Source organism: Carassius gibelio, chromosome A4, assembly GCF_023724105.1.
Source record: "Carassius gibelio isolate Cgi1373 ecotype wild population from Czech Republic chromosome A4, carGib1.2-hapl.c, whole genome shotgun sequence".
In the NCBI taxonomy this organism is placed as follows: Eukaryota; Metazoa; Chordata; class Actinopteri; order Cypriniformes; family Cyprinidae; genus Carassius; species Carassius gibelio.
The window spans coordinates 24,012,086-24,034,670 of record NC_068374.1 but is presented as its reverse complement, the minus strand read 5'-3'; the positions used below and the strand labels follow the sequence as shown (position 1 = coordinate 24,034,670).

General features: G+C 40.3%; 4 protein-coding genes across 12 annotated transcripts in view; 2 read left to right on the top strand and 2 right to left on the bottom strand.

Annotated features, from left to right (window-relative positions):
* Positions 1–4,354, top strand: part of LOC127973903 (leucine-rich repeat and transmembrane domain-containing protein 2-like) — a 42,051-nt gene extending 37,697 nt beyond the window's left edge. For all 4 annotated transcript variants that reach the window (XM_052577402.1, XM_052577404.1, XM_052577403.1 and 1 more), the window contains one exon: positions 1,105–4,354. In XM_052577402.1, coding sequence (XP_052433362.1) covers positions 1,105–1,562 — 458 coding nt within the window. In that variant the 3' untranslated portion in view covers positions 1,563–4,354. The remainder of the gene's footprint in view (positions 1–1,104) is intronic.
* A 762-nt stretch (positions 4,355–5,116) lies between these two features.
* LOC127974032 (voltage-dependent calcium channel subunit alpha-2/delta-4-like) lies at positions 5,117–8,900 on the bottom strand. The gene is made up of 4 exons (XM_052577410.1): positions 8,649–8,900; positions 5,835–5,928; positions 5,634–5,726; positions 5,117–5,246 (listed from the first exon to the last, which is right to left on the bottom strand). Exons 2-4 carry the CDS (start codon positions 5,873–5,875, stop codon positions 5,132–5,134), a joined length of 249 nt encoding a protein of 82 aa, XP_052433370.1. The 5' UTR covers positions 5,876–5,928; positions 8,649–8,900; the 3' UTR covers positions 5,117–5,131.
* A 2,776-nt stretch (positions 8,901–11,676) lies between these two features.
* On the bottom strand, positions 11,677–19,343 carry LOC127973759 (mRNA-decapping enzyme 1B). 5 transcript variants are annotated; one of them, XM_052577397.1, is made up of 11 exons: positions 19,105–19,343; positions 18,045–18,203; positions 17,863–17,903; positions 17,624–17,751; positions 14,805–14,871; positions 13,963–14,086; positions 13,728–13,850; positions 13,470–13,646; positions 13,020–13,388; positions 12,749–12,889; positions 11,677–12,484 (listed from the first exon to the last, which is right to left on the bottom strand). In XM_052577397.1, the coding sequence occupies exons 2-11, from the start codon at positions 18,186–18,188 to the stop codon at positions 12,404–12,406; spliced, it is 1,395 nt and encodes a 464-aa protein (XP_052433357.1). In that variant the 5' UTR covers positions 18,189–18,203; positions 19,105–19,343; the 3' UTR covers positions 11,677–12,403. The 5 variants fall into 5 exon arrangements, with proteins under 5 accessions (XP_052433357.1, XP_052433353.1, XP_052433355.1 ...); XM_052577393.1 differs by having other exon boundaries at positions 13,020–13,646; XM_052577395.1 differs by having other exon boundaries at positions 13,020–13,628.
* The window catches only part of LOC127973732 (voltage-dependent L-type calcium channel subunit alpha-1C), a 124,499-nt gene continuing 117,390 nt past the window's right edge, over positions 15,477–22,585 (top strand). For both annotated transcript variants that reach the window (XM_052577392.1, XM_052577391.1), the window contains exon 1: positions 15,477–15,916. In XM_052577392.1, coding sequence (XP_052433352.1) covers positions 15,790–15,916 — 127 coding nt within the window. In that variant the 5' untranslated portion in view covers positions 15,477–15,789. The remainder of the gene's footprint in view (positions 15,917–22,585) is intronic.

The following is a 22,585-nucleotide window of genomic DNA, read 5'->3' as shown; positions in this document are numbered from 1 at the left end:
AGAATTTAGAAATCATCAGTAAAAAATAAAAGCTTTATCAAGCCTTTAAACAGATTGAGCTGTAAGCTAATGGTAAGTGCATATACACCAGACATATTGTAGGACATGTAGCAACTTTCCCTAATAATTTCCTGTCTATTTTTGTCTACCGCTGGCAACGAAATGTGGCAAAACCCCAAAAATCATTGTGATGCAGAGAAGCATCTTCTTCGTATCTTCCATACATCTCGCTTTCCATTTTTCTCAGTGTGTCTCAATCCTTCCACTCTAAGTCAGAGAAACTCATTTCTTTCTATCTCAGAGTAGCTTTGAGAGGGAGGGGGGATCTGAAACAGACATGAGAGGCTGAGTCACAAAGCTTTTAGCGTGTGTGAGAAAGAGACTCCAGTCATGGTGGGCTCTGACTCCAAAACCTAGTGAGCTGCCTACGGAGGCAGCATTTTGAGGCATCATAGATGCTCTCTTGACATGAAGATAAGTATCTTACTTATGCTGCCTTCTGTTTTCAGCAAATTCTAAGGCAGCATTGCATGTATATTTTCATGGAGATACCACAATGCAACAATTAAAAATTATTATTATTCAATACTAAATAGATCAGTGTAACAAAAACAACTTGATTATTTTACCCAATTTTTGTGTGTGCTATGTACGTAATCCATACTGGATTATTGCTTAATTAGCTTGATGAGATGCCATTTTCAAACCACATTAAATCAATCAAGAGTGTGGACTCTCCTGTGCACAAAAAAAAGTTTAAAAATTGCGTGGCATGCAGAGTTGCTGCCTATATAGAGCACTCCAAATAAGTCACTCATGAGGTTCCATGACAGTTAACATGCTGCCTTTGAAGGCAGCAGGCAGCATTGCGGCTCACTAGGTTTGGGAACAGAGCTTCTGTATGCATGTCAGGATTATTAATTATACACCAGCTACCGCTCTTACTTTCATACAAACATATGCAAATTGAAGAGCTGACCCTACTAGCTGTGCGGTGCTGTTTGGAGGGCTTAAAGCAGCCATTTAAATTCATTAGAGGTGACTGTTGTATACCTCGGAGAGCTAAAATTTTGATTTCTCTTTCTCTGTTGCTTTCTGTCGTAGGCGGTAATGTCGATGCCGTTGAGTGTACACTTCCGAAGGACTTAAGGGGTCGTGACATCAGGGGCGTTCCTGTGGAGATGTTCAACTACTGTCTGCAATTGGAGGATGAGAATGGGGGCGGGGCTGGGAGCACAAAGGGTGGATCTCCACCATGTTTTCGAGGGACAGCCACTCCGTCGTCTGAAGGTGCAGTGGTGCGTACGGAGGCGGAGCTACCAGACTGTGTAAAGCATCGTTATCGGCCGGTCAGTGTTCGCAGGGCGATCGGTACAGTAGTGATCGCTGGTGTGGTCTGTGGAATCGTGTGCATTATGATGGTAGCTGCCGCAGCATATGGCTGCATTTATGCCTCACTTATGGCAAAATACCAGCGAGAGCTAAAGAAGAGGCAGCCGTTGATGGGTGACGCAGAGGCAGAAGCCGATTCGGAGGAGAAACAGATCTCATCAGTAGCATAGGGGAATGGAAAGAGGTGTCAGAGTTCAGAGGTCAGCCACAAATATAAAGAGCCCTTTACTGGTTGAAGCTGCACATTTGATGATCATTAAGCTGACCAGCGGAGGATTCATTAACCCTGTTTCCTGTCTCTCTGCCCTTCCTGAGACCCTCTCTGACTCTCAGACTTAACACTTTACTCAAACTCTAAACTTTGGCCTATGACCTTTGACCTATTTGCCCCAGGACAAGAGGGACCACTCAGCACTTTAGAACTCCCCCACCCTTCTCCAGTGTTGAGAGGATCTCAGCAGAGGAGGCGTGGATGCAGCTGTTCACAGTTCTGAACCATGATGTTTCTAGAGGATCATGTACTGTCATTAGCATTAGCCTCTGTAGCAGCCTAACCATCAACCAAAACCTCCAAATCATAACTCTGATCACAACCTCTCAAAACTAATCCAAGTCCCCAACTCTAACCCTAAGCCTTTCATGCTAACCCCAACCATAACCATCACCTCTAACACTGTCTACACCGGGTCGCACATGCAAGTGGCACATCCCATCAAAAGCCAGTAACACTCATTATAATCAATACTGTTACTGCTACTGCCGAATAGTGAATCCGTATTCAGAAAGGCACGGAAACCTAACCGTAAATTTATGCCCCAATTTCTGACATACCACATGGGCTTGTTCTACTTCCGAAAAAAAGGACAGATTGATTTGGAATATTGACTTCAAAGTGTAAACAGCCTTAATCTTGTCAACTGTTGTGCTTGGTGTAGACGTGGTGTAATCCTAAACTTCCAACTATACTACCAAGCCTAACCTACCACATCCAGTTCTACTCCCAAACCTTATCCCCAAACCTCCAGCAGTAACCCCTACCCTTACCATAAACCTCCATCACTAATCCTAACCCCCAACACTAATCTAAACCTCCAACACAAATCCCTACCCTTACCAAAAGCCTTTATCACTAATCTGAACCCACAACCATAAACAACCAAAGGGAATCTCTACCCTTACCATAAATCTCCATCACTAATCCAAAATCCAACTCCTACCCTAAACCTTCAGCTCTACTTCCAACCCAAACATTAAACCCTCAACACTAACTCTAACCTCCAGCACTCACCTCCAACCTTAATTTTAACACTTAACCCTACCCCAGTATGAACTGAACATCATAACCCTCACATATCATATTTGAAATATTCCCACCTTATTTATCAGCTATAATATATTCTATACGATGTGATGTGACCCCAGTTTCGATTGCGCCTGTGTGATCAATTTTCTGCTTGTGGACCAATTTGCATAATCCGCTTTTCCTTGAGGGCAGAAGTTGTTTAGACTAAATCAGATTCATTTGACTTGAGCTTTCAGAAGCCGACAGATATTATCAGTATAAGCTTTCATGCGGCAAATCAAACGCAGCGACTGCATGAAAAAGGCAAAGACTGTCAGAAACCAGCATCACACCGTAACCAACATATTCATTTCCTCAGTATTACTGAAAATTTCGAATCAGAAAATAACGTTGCTAAATAATGTCAACATGAGGAACAACGTCATTGGGTGGTTTGCACAATGCTGCCATCTATAGGAAGGATGTGCTGTAAGCACAAGGGATGTGGAGCAAATATCACACCACCTCATCAGGATTTAGGAGATGCTGTTCCATTGTAACTATAGCAACAGTCTTTCCCACACATTATTCATTACCAATGCAAATTACTGGTAAGGTTGCTGGCAAAAAGTTGTAAATCAAAAGTACAACTAATTTATGTGCGAATACCCACACCAGCACTTAAGGATCTAGGACTTTGTCTCGGTGTTCAGTGATATTTGCAGCCATATGCTGATTATATATATATATATATATATATATATATAAGTACAGATATACATTTATTCAAATGTATGTTGAATATATGTATATATTTTAATCTGTGTCTTACAAATTACTTATGAACAATAACTTGATTGGAAAAATTGAGTATACGTTTCCCTGTGTTTTCTGTGTAAACTCCTTTTGTAGAGGAACTCTTAAAGATTCTCTGTTAGAGAATTCAGAGAGAACTCATGAATTATTAATGAGAGGAGTTTTGTCTAATGGCTGCGGTCTCTCCTGCCATTACGGTTCATTTAGCTCTTGTTTTATACAGCATGTGTCAAAGGCCTGTACTCTGCACGGGGCGACAAAACACAAACCCTGTATCCTCTGTTCTGAAGAAAAAAGACAAAAAAAAAAAAAAAAAAAAAGACAAAAGCACTTTTGCCACTGCTGGACTAATACTTTCCTGTCAAATTGCACTTATTGCAAATATTCTCAAAAGGGATCACATGCTTGTTTATTGACAACGTCAGCGATGTGCTTTATCTGAATATTAGCCGACAGAGCAGTCGTGATGTAATTTCAGTGGATATAAAGGGTGGTTTATAAATGAGCAGTGACCCAGCTGGGGTGTCTTTACTCTCTGTCCTGGCTTTACATTTAAGAGCAGGGACACCACACCCTCCACTACGCACCCTCGCTAAATAAAGGCTTTATAAATCCCAATTGATGAATGAGGGGAAAGGATTTGCCCATTTGACTGAGCTGAAAGCATCTTCAAGATCATTATGAAGTTCTGGTTTAATATGTTATAGCTTATTGATGTGACCCTTTCTTCACTTGACCTTTTTTCTAATACCGATATGAGATCCTCCTTTATATTTTCGCTTGATAAAAATCCGTTTGAAATATGATTTGTGAGCTGTGATATAATTCTGTGTTATAAATGAATAAAGAATGTATTTCCGTAAACGTTGCAGTGTAAGATACACCGAGCACTCACACACAGTCTGCTCAAAGTAAGATAATAAAATATGCTTCTTAAGTTTTACACAAAATGGTTAGAGATCGGGATTCAAAATCTGAACTGGATGAATATACCAAGGGGTCAAGCGTTGACTGATTAGCACAGTCTAGTTGGCCCCTGCTGGTGGAAAATATAACAACAACCATTACAGTGTTATAATGCATCTTTTTCCATCGACTGGCTTTTTTTTTTTTTTTTACATAATGAAATAGATTTAAAAGAATGAGAATGCTAGCAGATAACTTCCAGTGACTTCCTGATCTTTTCCTTATATAATGCATTAATGCGAGTAATGAGTTTTGAGTGTTTTCATGAGTACAGAAGAAATAGTACAATCAAATGTTGAGGAAAAGAGATGTTCATGAGGACTTGAACTCCATACATGGTCGCACATCCTTACATGGGCACATGTGCTCACACACTCTTAAAATGGACAAAGATAATAGCATCTCAATGGGCGGTTTGTCATCAGCACTGACTAATATAGAAGAAATGAATATATTAAAAGATAAGAATAACCAGGGAAAATCATACCTCCTGCAACTGCTGTCTTTTGGTTAACAGAGACTGCAACAGACGTGACAGCAATCACAAACCTGCTATCACTGCATGAGAAGAAGAAGAAAAAACATATACTGAGCATGATACTCTGAACAGGATGTAAAGCCTCCTAGTCTGTATGATGTGGACTGCACGGTGCAGGCTACCTGGTGTGCTGTCCTCTATTGGGACATGGTACAAAAAGCGTCCAGCTGGATTCTTTGCCGCACGCCGATACCAAACAGGGAAAAGGTCCAGACTAAAATATTCTCCTTATCTGACGGAGATAAGAATTTTCTGCAATGAAACCATCAAAAAGAAATTCATATGATTGTGTGTGTGTATGTATATGTATATACATATATATACCTTTTACAAGTATTCAGATTCAACTACTATAGTCAGTGCCTTATTTACGCTGATTATATGTATATTAATATGATTAGCGTCTGTTCGTTGATTTATGTACTGTATAACCACACTAACTAAAGTTTATTCTCTTAATACCACATTATGTTTTATTGCTTGTTCCTCTTTATCTTCCCAGTGATGAGTGTATTGTAGAGTGCATACTGATGAAAGTGATATGAAGTGCTATTGGAGTGGGTGGCCTTAAGAAATCCTATGACAATGCAGATACGGTCGTGACGCAGACAGCAGGAGCTCTTGATTAAAGGTACTCACTTCACCACACGTTTCTCTTTGCTGACATATCTGATCATTCTCATGAGGCCGGAGCGTGTGCCCAGGAACGCCGTCTCCAAACCCCCATCAATTCTGCACAAGACGGAGGTGAGTTAAAAGAGTGAGAAAGGTCAGGGGCGAGCACGTATTTGACTTCTGAAACTTGTCTGTGACGCTGTGTGCGTGGGTGGGAAGTTTTACCCATACGCGTTGAGCAGCAGTGTGGTCCAGAATACTTCCATAAGATCTGTGACCACTGCGTCAAACAGAGTGTGCTGCAGAAGTCTTTCATCACCTGAAGAACAGACAGAGCAGAACTCAACTGCGGATATCACCAAATCAGGTCTGGGTCTTTCCCTGTGAGGTACTGAACCACAGCCTGAAACTGTGTCAGTTTGCGATGATGTGTATTAATGTCAGTCGCAGAGTATGTCCTGAAATATCGAAAACCATCAGATAAGAGTATATTACGTCATTTCAGATGTTAAAAACAGCCTAATATGGTCCTTGGCCTTCGATAACACCTACCATTCATTAGCAATAGTGACATGCAGGCCTGTAGAGAAAAAATAAATTAAAAAAAACACAGCTGAGAGGAATTGCTAACAGAAGGCGGTAAACAGAGGCATACAGATGATCTTTGTTTTGCAGGGTACTGATCTAAAAAACCTTTACCTTCTTCAACTGAAACATTTCCAATGAAAACATTCTTCCCGGGACCTTTGGTAAGAACAATTCAAAGACTGATTACAAAGACGTACAGTATAAGTCCAGAAGAGTCACACTTAGCTGAGATTTTAATATATATAAGCACTACTCAGCTGAATGGAGTTTCATTAATGGTAGTGTAAAAATATAAACTTTTTCAGGAAAACAGCTCTCTTCTTAGAAGGGAACAGCACATCAGTAGTCACAGCTAGGTTATAAATGACTGAATCCAACAAAAGTGGAATTAAAGCAAATTAAAGGTCAAATTCATCTACCTTCAAGACCATCATCCTGTAAGGGTTTATTCTGCGAGAACAACTGGCTGGATGTACATTATCCCTTATACTACAGGGCCTTTGAATTCTTGAATCTGATTGGCTGACGAACGTTTTGAGGTGTGCAGTTATTTTCTGGGAAACGCAAGGTCAGACAGGGATAATCCACAACACTGTCAGAGTACCAGGCTTTATTCTGAGTTTAGATTAGAGAGACAAGAAAAAAAGAGAGAAAAAGAATAGAGGGAGGATGAGATGCAGCAGTCTGGGAAGGTCAATCCTCCTCCTCCCGCACTGTTCAGGAACACCCTGCTGTTGTGCTGCACTAATAAAAGGTGAAAACGCCCACATTATTCAGGTCAGATATAAACTGGTCTGTAGGCTAGCACCATGGCTATAGTTAACAGTACAACCTAATGTTAATTAGAGTGTAGAGTAAATTCAAACAGAGATAACTAGACTGTAGCTGCACCTGAGATTTACCAGCAGTCAGTGATTTACGGATAAAACCTGCTTCCTCTGCAGATTATCGGACAATATCAGATATATCCCTGATTGCTTTGAAGTCTATTCAAGTGTGCTATTAGTATACTTCTTTTAAACAAACAAACAAAAATAGGATAGTATGCTTTTAGTTTACTTTGTATGTACTTCTCAGAAATATACTTAAATTACATTTAATTATACTTGACTTACACTTACAAAAATTCTAAATATATTTGAGCTATACTCCTAGAATCCGTGTTTTCATTATTATACGGTAGAGGGCGCTAGTACACATCTTCTGAAAGTGAAGCAGAAAAAAGAAACACCAGATACTAACACATGTAATTTAACAAGATCGTCTGACATGAAGCAGCATCAAAACTGTAACGTCACGGAATAAAATGTCGACCGATGAAGAGGTAATAATTAAGTCAAGCTTTAGGGTGTTGAACAACTCCGTCTACGTTTTGATTATCATTCTGAATTCAATTCATAGTCTTTATTCTTTATTTTTTATTAAACTTACCCACATTAAAGTGTTTTTAAAACAGAATACATGAAGCCAGAATAAAATGTTTTTTGTTTACAAGCAGATACTCTGTTCTTTCTTTGAATGTTTTGTATGTTCAGATATTCATATAACAAACTATATACAAATTCAAACCTAAATAGGGACATAGTAGTATACTTAAAGTATGATGTAAAGTTCACTTAAAGAAAACTTTTGAGTGTACTTGCAGTATAAACTACTAAACTAGTAGTTTACTGAGACTATACTTCAAAGTGTACGAAGTATTTCATTAGTAAACTGTCAGTATACCTTTAAGTTCACTTTTAGTATATAATTGCAGTACAAACTACAAACACAGAGGTAAATTAGTAGTGTACTCAAAGTTTGCTACTGTTAAGTATACTTTTATATACTAGAAAGTGGGACAATTTATTCCCAAGGAGTATTGAAACAGTACACTTGGTACTGTTTCAATACTAATACTACAGAACACTGATATTTGTATACTATATGTAAAGTATACTTAAAAATATACTTGAACTTTACTTAAGTATACTTAATAAAATAAACTCGAAGTATACTACTTTTTGGTAAGACTAGGGTTGAAATGAGGGGGTAAAGTCACATTTTCATCTTTTACTATCTCAACTATTCCATAGTTTGACTTCCAGGAGCTTAACTGGCTCTCATAGAGACCAAAAAGTCTGTTCAGACAGGCTGTGTGTGTGGATTTTGAATGAACGGAGTGGAGGTTAAGCTTTAGCTTACAGTATTTCGGCTTTACACAAGGGGTGACCAGAGGTGTGCAGGCCTGAATGCATAAAGATGAGATTTGGAGACATACTGAAGTTATGCACGAAGAATCAAAGGAGTGGTTCATCTATTCACTTTGAGTTTATTGTGAGACATTTATGTTGAATTTAGCAATAAAGGAACCAAAAATGCTAAAGGTCTCTCTTACATCGTGCAGATTTTGTATTGTTGGGGTTGTTGGTATAACACAACAAAACTTGTGCAGAGATGAACTGAACTCACGTTTCAGGCGGTATCCTCATCTGAGCTCTTGTTTGGATGGTCCAACATGAAAACAGCACTCATCCTTCCCATCAACCCCTTGCCATGTGCATAAAACAGCAGCGTGTACGATCTCCAGCTCACCGGATCCTAAAGACAAACAGTGTGTGGTAATCCCAGTCTGGTCTTGATATCAGATTGTGCCCAAAAGACACTTCGAAAGCTTCAAAAGTGTTTTTTTTGGGTGACAAAGAAAACTTCCCAGAATCCTGATCTTCCCTTCTTGATGCTTCCATCTCATCCTTGCCTCATTCTCTTCATCACACTCTTTCTTCCACAGAGTTTAGATGAATCCTCTAAGAGTGGATGGAGTCTTCAGTTGGACTGACTTGCCAGCTAGCAACTTTTGCAGTTCCACATGTCTTTCACACTCGTTTTATGTTCAACACAGCTGGGAGGAACTGAAAGAGAGGCAGATACACTCACACACCTCCCCACTTTAATAATCCATGTGGATTACAGTTCATTCCCACAGTAGGGGAGAGAGACAGAGAAGATGAAGGGTGGGTGAGGGGCAGATGTATTCAAATAGAGAGATAAAGTGAAAGAGAAAAGGATGAGTGACAGGAGGCCTTCTGTTAGAGGATTATTAGTGTTTCTGGAAAGAAGGAAACTAAACCTTGCACCAACATTTTTCAAGCACAGAGAGTTTATTTAGACACTGAAGCTACACTTAAAATATCTGAATCTGGAATCTGCACATAAATTATGATGTTTACTTAACTTCATTTTCTTGTAAACAACTGGTCCCAAAGTTATTTTTAGACGATGTACATGCACTGGCGAAAGTTTGGGGTCAGATTTTTTTGTTTGTGTTTGTGTTTTGTTTATGAAAGAACGCCCTTATATTCTCGCCAAGGATGCATTTCTTTGATCAGAAACTGTAAAATAATTTTGAAATTATTAACATTTAAAATAAGTGTTTTATATTTGAATATATTTAAAAAATGTCATTTATTCCTGTGATGGCATAGCAGTCATTACTCCAGGCCTTAAAGTCACATGATCCTTCAGAAATCATTAAGTATGCTGATTTTTTAATCACCGTTAAAACAGTTGTGCTGCTGAAAATTTTTCTGGAAACTATGTTGTGTGTCAGTGTTATTTGATGCGATTTAAACAAAGATTTAAAACCTTTGTTTGAAATAGAAATCCTTTTTAACATAAATCTATACTGTCATTTTTTTAATAAAATGTGTAATGTTTTTCTTTAAAATATTCATCTATCCTCCAGTGAAATCTCATTTGATAACGGCAGTATGATTGTAATAACTACATTGCTTTATTTTAAGCTCTATTAAAACACGAACACACTAGATTGTGAGTGTACGTGTCCAGGTGTCATGCTCTTTTTTTCCCCACTAAATAACAGCTTCCATCCTCCAGACAGACACACACCCGCGCTGAGTGTGTGTGTTTGTGCTTGGAGATGTGAGCTGAGGATTTCAGGCTTTCAGTCTGACAGTGAAGGCTGACACAGTGAAAGTGATTATAGAATGACACATTTGACACTGCAAGAGAGGAGGATTTGCTTTATTGCATCAAAAATGATTTTTCTTTTTTAGGAATTCATACTTTTTTTTTTTCAACGAGGTGCTTTTAAACAGAGAAATGTGTCAATAAAGACAATTTCAATATTATAAAACATTTCTACTTAAAATAAATGCTCAATAAGCAGCACAACTCCTTTAAAACAGTGATTTTAAATCGTAATACTTCACATTATCACAGTTTTTACTTGGTGAGTATAAAAGACAAGAAAAAAAAAGAAAGAAAAAAACTAACATTCAAAAAGGTAATGTGTGTGTGTGTGTGTGTGGAAGAATAGAGCTTATTTTGACCTATTAGTCTTCACCCAAGTACATATTTCTGTTAAAAGCCCACATATCGAAGGCAACCTACTATTTTTAGCATATTTATTTATAAATACTTCCACCGTGTTTTAACCATGTATCCGGCTAGGACACTTGTGAAGGATTTTTGATTGTTTTATGTTTGTGTTATTAAATCTTGGCGTAGAACCCCTTATCTAAATGTCAGGAATATCTACCGATATCAAACATAAACACTTAAAACCGATCTGTAATTACAGACTCGGAGTACAGTCAGAAATACTTGACGGGAAACACATGCATATGATCCTCGTCGTTTCCTGTTTTGGGTCGTAATATTATAGTGTATTAGCGGAATAAACCATAAAAATCAGTTGAATCCAACACACGGAGTCGAGGATGAAGGGTAGGTTTAGCATCTCTCATCCTTAACACATGCTCTCCTCGCCAACCATTTAGATTAAAGCTCTTATTTGAGATTGCTTATGAGTTCATCAGAGCTAATGCTTATGACTGCTTGCTCATACATCCACACAATCAGATATTAACTGGAGATATCAGATGGCTGCAGGATGTCTCGTTAACAGGGTTCCCAACAGCTTTTCCACTCGTGGGTAATTCCCGGATAATGATTGTCATCTGTAGATCAGGTAACAACCATTGGAATTAAATGATTATTCATATTAGTGTACAAATGTTTAGAATAAAGCAACATAAAATATCTGAAATTTGATGGAGAGCTGTATAAGACATTACGTTATAAAAAAGTTAAAGGTTGGTAAAAAAAAGGTTTTGATGTTTCTGAGAGTCTTATGATTACTTTGCTTATTATACTATACTATACTTCTATGCTTATTATGATTCAAAATGCAGTAAAAACATTATCAAATAATATTAGTTTAAAGTTATGCTGCTTAAGTCTTTTCAGGAGCCTTTGATTAATCGATATTTCATAGGATTCATTTAAAAGGGAAATCTTTTATAACGTTTTGCATGTCTTTATTGGCTTTTTGCATCTTTGATGAATAAACGTATGAAAAAAAAACTAACCAAAAACAATTTGAAGGTTGGAGGTATTCTGAAACCTTTCAAACAGATCCACGTGTAGCATGTTCAATTTTAATAAGAAAAAAAAAAAAAACAGAACATACACTATATGGGGTGTTGGGATATTATTTTAATATGAAAACCAAAACGGAAGAAAATGTGACTGTCAGCTTGTTTTCAGTTTGATCTGCAGATTGGGAAACACTTATGATTTTTTTTTTATCGTTTTTTTTTTTTTTTTTAAGGTAACAGAAAAATATTCCAGCATGTTTATATAAGAACAGAACCATAGAAAAATAGAATATATATACTTATGTACAGCTTTGTTTGTACATTTCAATTTTCATTTTAAAATATAAAATAATACACTTTTTCCTCCTGGCTTGTAAAGGGATGATTGTAAAGCTATGAAGAATCCAGACATGTTAGCCTTATCTTGTTATTCATCATGCTATTTCTTTTTGTGGGTCTGTTCAGATATGCAAAGATAAAAATCCCTTCATAAAAAGAAGAATGTCCTTCCACTCAGATTTTAACACAACACATTTCTTGCCCTGTTGTATGAAAGCGAAACATAAAATCCATAGTAAAATCTTCCTTCCAGAAAATATTAAAATACTTAAGATTGCCCTTTGCGAACAACATCGAAACATCTAAAATTCAAAAGTGATTTGATATTCCGATCATTCACAATCAAACTGGTTTTCCTGTTGTGAATCTGCTGCGGAGGTGCTCCACTTATTGGAGGCTACATTCAAAATAGCAGGGTAGTCCTGAGATGGTTCGGAGCATGAAAGCTGCGTGTATGTATGCACGTGTCCAGATGGTTTTCCTGCTTCAGAAAGCTTTTGAGCTGGAGTCTGTAGCGAGCCGGGAGACATATGCTTCATAGATGGTGTCCAGGAACGATGCATCATTCTGAATGAGAGGACCAACCCATTAGACATAGAGCAGCAGTCAGAGTCAGAGTCAAACACACTACATGTACTACTGTACAAATCAATGATGAATTAATAAAAGACATGCTGTAATGTTCTAAAAGATTTCTATTGCATAGGCAAACTGTCTTTTAAACTTTCTATTCATCAAAAAAAAAAAAAAGAATCACACCAAAAACTGGTGCATCTCTAAATTATAGATCAGTACTGGAATAATACAGATAGTCATGTGTTTGGTTCTGACCTTGATGAGGTGGAGCAGTGTGGCCTGTAGCTGAGTCCTGCTAAGTGCCCTGGGTTCGACTAGTTCTGCTCTCGTGGCTTTGGTCTGGGTGAACATGCTGGGTGACAGAAGGAGGGTGGGGGCTCCAGTCGCTGAGCTCACCTGCACCCGCACATATTATATCACACGTTACAAATACTGCTGCAAGATGACTTACTACTTATCTGAGAGGAACATAATGGAAACGCATTCGGTTTCATCAGAATAGCTAAAAAAAAAGATTTAATTTAACCTGTGTCGAGTTAGTTTTGCTGAGACCGGAGCTGCCGGTGGTGAGATTCGGCTGTAGGAGCTCCTGCTCCTGCTCCTGCTGCACCAATGTGAGCCTTTGGAGAAGCTCAAGTGGCGACACCATGTTCCCTGCCATTCCAGCAGGGGGTGCCTTATTTGGGAGGTAGAGTAAGTGCTGAGGCGGGGCCGGCCCTGAGGCTTTAGCTTTAGGGTGGATTTGGGGCCCCACCCCACTTTCTCCCTGATTTAACTGATTCCCTGGAGTCCCTGCCATAGGGAAAGGGTTGATTAGGAGTTTTTGTATCGGGTCGGGCTGGTTCTGGACTGCACCGTTTTCACACAGACGACTCTCTGGGGATTCAGACAGAGGCTCCAGGAGAGAACCAGACATGAGCTTGTGGATGGCTGGACAGTGCTGTGAGGGGGTGTTGGACACCACGGCGCCACTTGCCAGAGAAGGGTCATCATAAGACAGCGAGCGGACCACCGCAGGCCGCGTTGGACCCACCCTGCTGACAGCTGAGGTGGGCTGTGGCGAGACAGAGTCTGGTTTCGACTGAGCCCCGAACAAAGAGACAACCGAGAGGCGCTTTGACTCCATCTCTGTATCCTGAGAGAGTGAAAGTGTCTTTTTTTTATGTGTAAGCATGTCAATATTACATTTATGTTACATCTGCTGCATCACAAACATACTGAGAAGTATTCACACCTGCTGCGTTTGACCCTGGACGTGTGTGTCCTGTGCTGGTTTGAGGGGTATGGGTTTGATCAAATGGGGGCTTCCATAGAGGACACCACCGCTGCCAATTTCTTTCGGCTCGCTGAGCTTTCCCTAAAAAGAGAGGGAGAAAACCCAAGTAGGAGAAATGCACTGTGCACTGGTGACATCTAGTGCGTATGAAGCACCTACAAGAAAGAAAAAGACATTAAGACATGCGTGTTACCTTGTCATAGTCATCCCGTGCTTTAGTGAGCATCTGCATTATATCCACACCCTGCTCTGCCGATCGCGGAGAGACCGAGCCAACAGCCATTTTCGCCTGTAACTGCTGTTCCTGTCCTGCCAAACTGACAAGCATCAAGAAATAGCGTGTGTTTGTGAGAAAGTCAGAGCTACGGTTGCAAAACTTGCTTTTTTTTTTATTTTTATGCAGAAAACCAAAATAGGTTGTATTGGCATTTGGTTTCCATTAACAGCTTTTGAATATCTGCCATGTCGAAGAAAGTGTTAAAATAACATAAGAGTGTTTCCTCTGTAGCAACAAGAACAAAATAACAAAGACAAATTGTTGGAACTTGTTGTGATGAGATAAACAGATTGGGTGCTTCTAAATCAGGGGTGAGGCAGAGTTTAGCTCCTCCCCCAATTTAAGACACTTGAACCAGCCAATCTTATAACCACAAACTTCTAGCCATACGTGTTGGAGCTAAACTATGCAAGACAGTGGGCCTTCGGGTGCACCTGGGGTTAAACATCTCTACGCAGAGTCATACAAAGGCAAGATTTTTCTATCGCATCGTCCTCATTGGTTGCAGAATGACTTCGGGGATGAATGAATCTTATGAGTAGACTCTCTTGAATCAATATTCAAATTTATTGTGGCATTTTATATTACGAAACACATTCTAGAAAAACAAAAAAACATAGAAATGTGTTAAATAGGTTATGTTTTTTTTTTTTCATAGACTTGTTAGAAGAATCATTAAGGGAATTTAGGAACTTAATGGAATTAGAATCAGAACCAGAATTAAAAGTTGTGCGATAGAGATAAGAGGAGAAACTCACTTCTTCATGAGTTCTGCAATACGCTGACAGTCTTCTTTATCGTAGAACCAGATGCCAAAGATGGACACTGCCCAAAAAAAACATATACACACACATTAATGTTAATCTTAATCAAAGATTCGGTCAAAACCAATGACAATCATGAGGAAATAACTTTGAACCCAGCATCAGAATTAGTGGAAATGGACCACTGGATCTGACAGCATACATGCACTTTCCACTCTTTAACTGACATTCCGTTCCCAGAGAGTCCAAACTCCCAAGTGCCCAAGCGGAACTGGAGCCAACTGCTGTGCCAGGACACTAAAATGTCTTTAAAGACCAAGATGTATCTTCTGATGCTTGTATCCACAATCGGGTTCGTTTTAAAGAACAACCTTATAAGGGACAATTAATAGAGATTTCAGTGATACGTTTAAACTCTGGTTCCTCATAAACTAAACTTAGAGCCTGGTGCTGACAGCTGAAACAGGACCGGTTTCAGTCACCTCCAGAAGTAGCAGAGAGATAAGGGCAGTAAAAGGAGGAGAGAGAGAGAGAGAGAGAGAGAGAGAGAGAGAGAGAGAGAGAGAGAGAGAGAGAGAGAGAGAGAGAGAGAGAGAGTGGGTGCTGTATCCACAGCCGTTCATTCTCAGAGCAGAGATCACCAGGCGGGTCAGTGCCTGGGGAAAAACCCCAAAAAAACACTGCCTGGGAACTGAGGAACACAACTTGGAGAGAGTGAGAAAGCAGGGGGAGGAGAACAAGGAGTAGGACAGAGAGCGATGAGAGGACATTGCGAGCGCTCCTGAAGTTAAACATAAAACACAACAAAGAGAGAGAGAGAAAAAAAAAACCAGACCTGAAATGCACACCTTTGCATTCGCTGCATGTTTTACTGAATGGAGCGCAATCCACACAAGCAGTGATGGTGAACTTCTGACTGACTTCAAATAGACCAAAGCTTCACTCTCCCGAGGATTCCAGTCTCAGGAAGAGAATAAAGATGCTGCGAGGGCTGTTCGGTCGCCGCAGGCTGAAGCACGAGCGGCTGAAGGAGGACGTGGAGGTGCGCTTCAAAGGGGAGCTGGTGTCGGAGAGAGAGCTGGGATACACGTTCGTGCGGCCAGGAGGTAAGAGCTTTGCACACGCAACAGTCCGGCTGAAAGTCTCCAGCTGCGCAGTCGCAAATCACAAGCACAACGCTGCATTTGTTTAAGAGACGAGCTGACAGAATCCAGCACCCTCTGCACACGAGGAAGAGCCGTGTCTTTAAGGTGGACAGTGTAGGTCTGACTTCCAGTCGTCTGAAACCTTATTAACAGTGTTTGTAAAGCCATTATTGCCCATACTAAGTATTCAACTATTAAAAAAAGGTTTGACAAGTAACACTTGTGCTGTTTGTGCAATAGCTCAAACCATGTGCTTTGCTGAGGAGAGGTGTGCTATACGTCACCAGACTTCGTTTTCATCTGGTGGATGATATAGCAGGAAAAGATTCCTTAGACTTACATTAAACAAGGGATAGGAGCCATATCTACAATCACGAACAGAGTGCTGCAGTAATGAGTCCAGAAACCTGGCAACGCACTTCCGGTTCAGTTGTCTGGGTATTTTTAATGGGTTTTTGGTCAAATGCCTAAAATGAGGTCTCTGGACAAAGTCAAGTTTTATTCTCTGACAAAAGGTATATCAGTTATACCCCACTTGTTATTTAAGATCTTACGCTGCCTGAAAACGATGGCTGACGGGGGCATTAAACTGTATCGATATCAGAAACGGTCAAACTTTTCTCCTTATTTGCACTTTTGAAGTACTTAAGGCTTTTTCGTATGCATTCTATTTGCTGGTCTCTTTATCATAAATTTCCTTGGAAGCGTGTGCATGGGCGAGAGGCTTGTTATCTAATCAGTATTGGCTGGTCGGGTCTGTGATGCTGGCAGCAAACTGAAAGAGAAACGCACACACACACACACACTTCTCTGCACCATATAAGGCACTGTGGATCTGGGGCCTTTCATGCAGGCATGCCTGCCAAGGATCTCTGATCTTACACACACACACACACACACACAAGTCTGACAGCTCTCTGGATTCAGACACACTTTTACAGCGGTTAAGTTCTTCACTTTTTGGATGCTCATCCTGCTCGATTTACACCCGATATCAACATCCGTTTAAAGTGATCCTATTGCCACTGGATGCTAAAATATACTTGCTCATATACTATGCTCATACTTGCGTGCTCAACTAAGCATGAGAGGTAAACTCAGAAAGTAAAGTATACCTGGGGCTTAAACGCAATGAAGGACCACCAACTCACCTGACAATAAACCACTGAACACCGAAGTTCAGTTTATGTCTCTGTTGACCACTTATTATGATGAGATCCCCCAAGACCGCTCTTAATACCAGAGGTCAAGACAGAGTCATTTTGTGGGCTGAACATCAGAATTTTACATTTCCTTAAATGCAGAGATATACTAAATGAGGCAATCTCCCAAAATCCTCATGTAGGCATTCCTGTAGTTCAAGCATTACAGCATGGTGCATGAGATTCAATATACAGAAAACGCATGAACTTGTCAAAAAATATCTTGAATGCAATGTTTGGATAAATGCATTTACAAAATTGAGGATTTTTAACCCCGTCTGTCATAACATGATTGTTTCTAACACACATACTTTAATCTCACCACATTATGTAAGGATTCATTTATGAAAAACAACTTTAACAATCCACCAAATCTGCATATGATGTGCAATATCATACAGTATTACTCTTTTAGCTTTACTGCGATGCATTTGAGCTGTAAGAGCTCACAAACAGAGAGACTTACAGCGAGCGTTCCTGTACAGGAGAAACGGATGCTGCAGCTGGAAATCTAAGTCTTTAGTGATGGGCTCGCTCAGGTTGTCCATGCTCAGCCGATTCAGGATGGTGAAGCCGTGCCTGGGGGAGGCAAGTCTGATGCGCAGAAAACTGACATTAGAATCCACAGCACGAGTGGGAAACTAAAGCTTGTTAGATTGTGTGTGTGTGCGCCTCACTGCTGAAAACACCAGAAAACATACAAACCTGTTATAGACAAACAGAGTTCCCTCCACATCTGTCTTTTCCTGCAGAAAATAAAATATATATACATTTACCTTAAAATAAAAATAAACTAACATACATGTAAGGACAATTTATTTTTTTACAATAGTCGTTTATCTACCTATCCATTATCTGTCATTGACTGTGTTTTTATCATCATTTACCCATTCATTGGTGGTGTTGTTGAAGGTGTAAAGTGCTACTTGGCTGGCCAGGTCTGTGATGCTGTGAATGTAGGGGTCGAGTCTCTTTAGGGCAGACAGACTCATGGATAAACAGCTCCCGCCTCCAACTGTGCTTGCAGTCATGGCTCCAGTCCTGTTCTGTAAATAAAATATATGATTTTTTTAAATAAAAGCATGCAGATGTCCGAGATTACAGACAGTGTTTAATTAAAACAATTGTAAGGCTGCTCAGCAATTGTTTACATGCATCACTATCATCACAGCCGATTAGGAATATTTTAACTACACTGCATAAATCTTAATTTTAATGCACGAACTGAACTTTAAACTGCAGCTTTTAATGTTTTGTAAAATATTGTTTCTGCATACACACGGTTTTGTGTGTCCAAATTATGATCAAAAGCAGCACGATATCCACCGGCCTAGTTATAAATGTAGACAACAGTCAAACAAAGCTCAAAAAACAATTAGGCGTGGACACATTTAAATATTTCATGAATGCAAACCAGTTTAAGTTTAATAAATAAATAAATAAATCAGAACTGTGCAAGTCATTTAATTGATATATAAATAAATCAGAAATTTACCTTGATGCCGTTAAACAAAATAAATAGATCAGACTTGTGCATAATTAATACAGTAAACAAGGCTTAAATTAGGTTATAAAATAAACTGTATACTTTAAAGCAATGATGCTGTGTGGTTCAGAGTCTTTCGAAGCTAAAAGAGCCCACCTTCAAGTCTCATTATATTATGTGCCCTAGATTTGCTTCGGGTTCCTCGTTTGTTGAAAGCCGTAAATCCGATCGCTAGTAACTAAAAGTAATAGCATTATTCATTCATGTCCGTAGCACAACTCTAAAAAGTTTGGTACTAGAAGTTAGCGGTTTGTTCAAATCCCCAACCGTGTATGAACAATAACTGATGCTTTCCACTAATAATTAAACAATCCATACCTGCATATGTCTACAAATGAAATAAGTGAGGCCATGATTAGACTATGCTGCCCTGTTATAGATCAGACTGGAGTGAAACTTACCTGCACTTAAAATATACCGCACAAATGCTAAATATATATTATATATATAAACGAGATTCAGCTCTGACTGAACCGCTTTATTTCACGTTCCGGTCTCCTGGTGCACGTTTGCAATGTTCTGCAAATTTGTAAAACGCGAATAAATCGCTTTATTTAACTTCTCGAACTCCTAAAAGGTCCAGCTCTCGCCATGTTTGCGCTGACGGCCAGACAGAACGAGTCGATCGCTGAGCTCGCACACAAACAGACACACAGGAAAAGTAATCGAGGAGACAGAATAAGCGATGAGCCCCTTGAAGCCCCGCCCCCCGCAGCTGGCTCGCGCTCACCTGAGGCCCGCCAGACCTTTAATTTACATCATGTACATGGTACTAAATAAAGTGAGCGGACGCTGCAGAGTTTGTGCGTCCAGGGGAGCGCTTGAGGTTTGGAAATTCTCGTATTCCTGCATTGTTCATCCTCTGGTAGGCATGATTTGAAGTTTAACGTTTTTGTAAATGTTTGTTTGTTTGCATATTCCGCAGTCCAGAGGACTTACTGTGTCCTGCTGCAATTTTAATAGCTAAACGTAGTGTAATTTTAAAGCGCATTTAGGAACCCCCCCCCCCCTCTATCTCAATATATCCCACAATATTATCTCAAGCTTTTGACTTATTAAAATTATCATATCTCACTGAATATAATGTACTTTAAAAATGTGCTAGTAGCCTAGTACATGCTTTTGCATCATCCACGACATCTGTCATGCCAGGCAATACGACATAAACATAACATAAAAAGATTTACGCCCTTAAAAGAAGCTTCAGATAGGGACTCTACATTAAGGTTGCAACCTAGAAACTGAATGCTATTGTGCCCCTTGAGCAAGATGCAAAGGGTTGCTTCAGGGTGACAGTCATATTATACTTGCAAGTGCACCTTGTAAAAGAACAATTTACTCACCGACACTTCACTCATTTGTCACTAGAGGGCATCACTATACAGTTCCTCGTGATTTATCCTGGTTCTCGGCAGGATTGCAGACCTGTTCCAGAGAGCACAGCAGCCCAAGCAGTTTTTATGATGTCTCAGCTGAGCTGAAAAAAAAAAAAACTTTCCAAAAAAGTAGACTTAATAAACTAACATAGCCTATATTTTAGAAATAAAACCTTTCTGTTCTGTATACTTAATTCTCATTACATGGTGGGGTAAGAGTCAGTAGAGGGATATGTCACCTCAGTTTAGTTAATTGGTTCATTATAGTGTTATTAAAAAAAGCCTTTGGTTGTAGAGCACAGCCACCGCTGTATCACATCCAGTGTTCAGACAGAGACATGATCCGTCTTGACATTTGAAATGTGAGTCTGGAAAGCCGGGAGGAATTTTGTAATCTTTGAAGCGACACATTAACCAGTTTTCCTTCTGTACCGGTGCCCGTGATTTTTTTTTTTCAATCCCTGGATTCCCAGACGCTCATGATTACAGGGTGGCACTGAAAACCACTTTGTGTATGTCTCCTCTGTGCTTTGAATAAACATACCAAAGTGAATCAATTATTTTGAGGATGCTGAGGGGAAATCGCTGACCTCTGTCATGAACTTTTGTTCAAAGCCAAATTCAATCAAAGAACTTGGCCGTACATATTTTTCATGAATCCAGAGGGACATCTGAAAACCTGCCGTTTCGAGTACCTCTCTTTCCTGCTACTTGTTTCATGATTCTTCTGACTGTTGTGAAAAATCAAGATCTGCACTTGTGATGCGCAGAGAGCAAGAGCGCGAGCAAGAAATGATCATCTGGGGGCAGGGGATGTCTCTTGGGACGTGAAGTTTTCTCATGGCTGGAGGGAGGGACCAGAGAAGGGCCTGCTAAATTCGTACTAGGCCGTCTGCTGATGAAAGATTCTCATTCATCTTGCAGAAATTCCCAGGACCCATGGTCCCCTTTATCATAGCCCACCAGTGCCCAGGAAACCGCCTGTCCTGCCACAGGAAGATCAGGCCGGTTAAACCTCAGCTGAAGGGAAAAATCAGCCCCGACACCTGCTGATGGGGAACCCAGCATTCTTCCCAGAAGTGGCATCCCGGCAGGCAGCAGGAAGTGGATAATGTCTAAACATGGTGTATGGAACCGTGTCTCCCACGCCAGATTCGTTATGGTACAAATCATCTTCTGGCATGAGTGTAAAAGAACTTGAATCGTTTCATAGTCTGGCTATACGCTTATTGGAGCCGATTCGACTCTATATCTTCCCAAGTTTGCTCTCTCCCCCTCAAGAGATACAGGCCGTGTGGAAAAGCGTGGAGGATTTATTCTCCTGTTCTAGCGCAGTCACATCTGGAAGCAGTCAGGGAGTCTACAGGGGAGGGGGTCTGGTCGTCAGATCATTGCAGAGAGGCTGCTGGTGTGCGCTCTCTCTCCGCAGGGCCACAGACTGTCTACTCCCCTTTCTCTCCAACATGGACTGGACGCGGCCGATTCTGCACTCCGTTTCCTAACGAGGCGCGACGCAAACTACGCCTGCTGTGGAACACCTCCCGATGGAATCGATCACATATGAAGACCGAAGCCCGTGAGATCTGGAATATACACACCTAATTTTGTACCTTTTGCTGGGCTTTCTGAAACGGTCTCTGAAACCTACGCCCGCTTCTCCCGCGCTTCTCCAGGCTCTCGCAGCATCCTTTTTCGAACCGACTCCGAGCGAATCGCGCCGATTTGGTTATCGATCATCAGCAAGCGGCGCTGGTATCATGTTTCTTAGGTAGGGCCCGGATGTTCCAAAGATGCACCGGTTCGTTTTCTTAGGTGGTTCCTGCGACTATCCTTTCCTGATCTTTAGCTCCATAATGGGGATCAGGTAATATTAGTTAAGCCGCAAGAGAAGGAATATCCTACGCTTTGCGTTTTTCATCTTTCCTTCCCCCGTTTTTTCTTTCATTTTCTTTCCCTTGGGTTGTTTTTTCCTACCCCCTCCTTTTTTTTACAACCTTTTCTTCATTCACCTTCGGATAAAGCTGGACCACATATATGGTAAATGAAAGCAAAAACATGTACATACCGGAGGACACCCTTGAAAACCATCAAGGTAATTTCTCTGTTTGTCTTTCCTCTGTTTGAAAACTGTGTGTGTGTGTGTGTGTGTGTGTGTGTGCCATATGGATGTTTTGGGGGGTGTATGTAGAGTGTGTTGGCATTATCATGGGCATGACGCGGGGGTGTACCCGAACCCTTCCATTTTCAACCACACTATGCGCACTCATATCTCCTTTGAGAGGACGCTCAACAAATGTCATGAAATATAACCACTTATGCCCAACAGCTATTTTATTGTTATTTTGGAGGGAAATGCGTTAATGTAGTTGTTGAACTTGTTGGGTGGCTCGTTACGCACAGGCCACGGTTTGATCATGTATCTAGATCATGTAGTCAGAGACGCGCGCACAGATGTCAATCAATCGGTTATCCTGTCAGCTGCTTCACACTTAAAATCAGCTTTTAA

Excerpts from the sequence above, each read along its gene's own strand:
- LOC127974032 (XM_052577410.1), bottom strand. The coding sequence starts at position 5,875 with ATGGAAGTATTCTGGACCACACTGCTGCTCAACGCGTATGG. Across the intron at positions 5,727-5,834 it reads CTGCTGCTCAACGCGTATGG|AATTGATGGGGGTTTGGAGA; the intron begins GTAAAACTTCCC and ends CGTCTTGTGCAG. Across the intron at positions 5,247-5,633 it reads AAAGAGAAACGTGTGGTGAA|AAAATTCTTATCTCCGTCAG; the intron begins GTGAGTACCTTT and ends GTTTCATTGCAG.
- LOC127973759 (XM_052577393.1), bottom strand. The coding sequence starts at position 18,188 with ATGACTGCAAGCACAGTTGGAGGCGGGAGCTGTTTATCCATGAGTCTG. Across the intron at positions 14,872-17,623 it reads CCTGTACAGGAACGCTCGCT|TGTCCATCTTTGGCATCTGG; the intron begins GTAAGTCTCTCT and ends TTTTTTGGGCAG. Across the intron at positions 14,087-14,804 it reads ATTGCAGAACTCATGAAGAA|TTTGGCAGGACAGGAACAGC; the intron begins GTGAGTTTCTCC and ends GATGCTTGTCAG.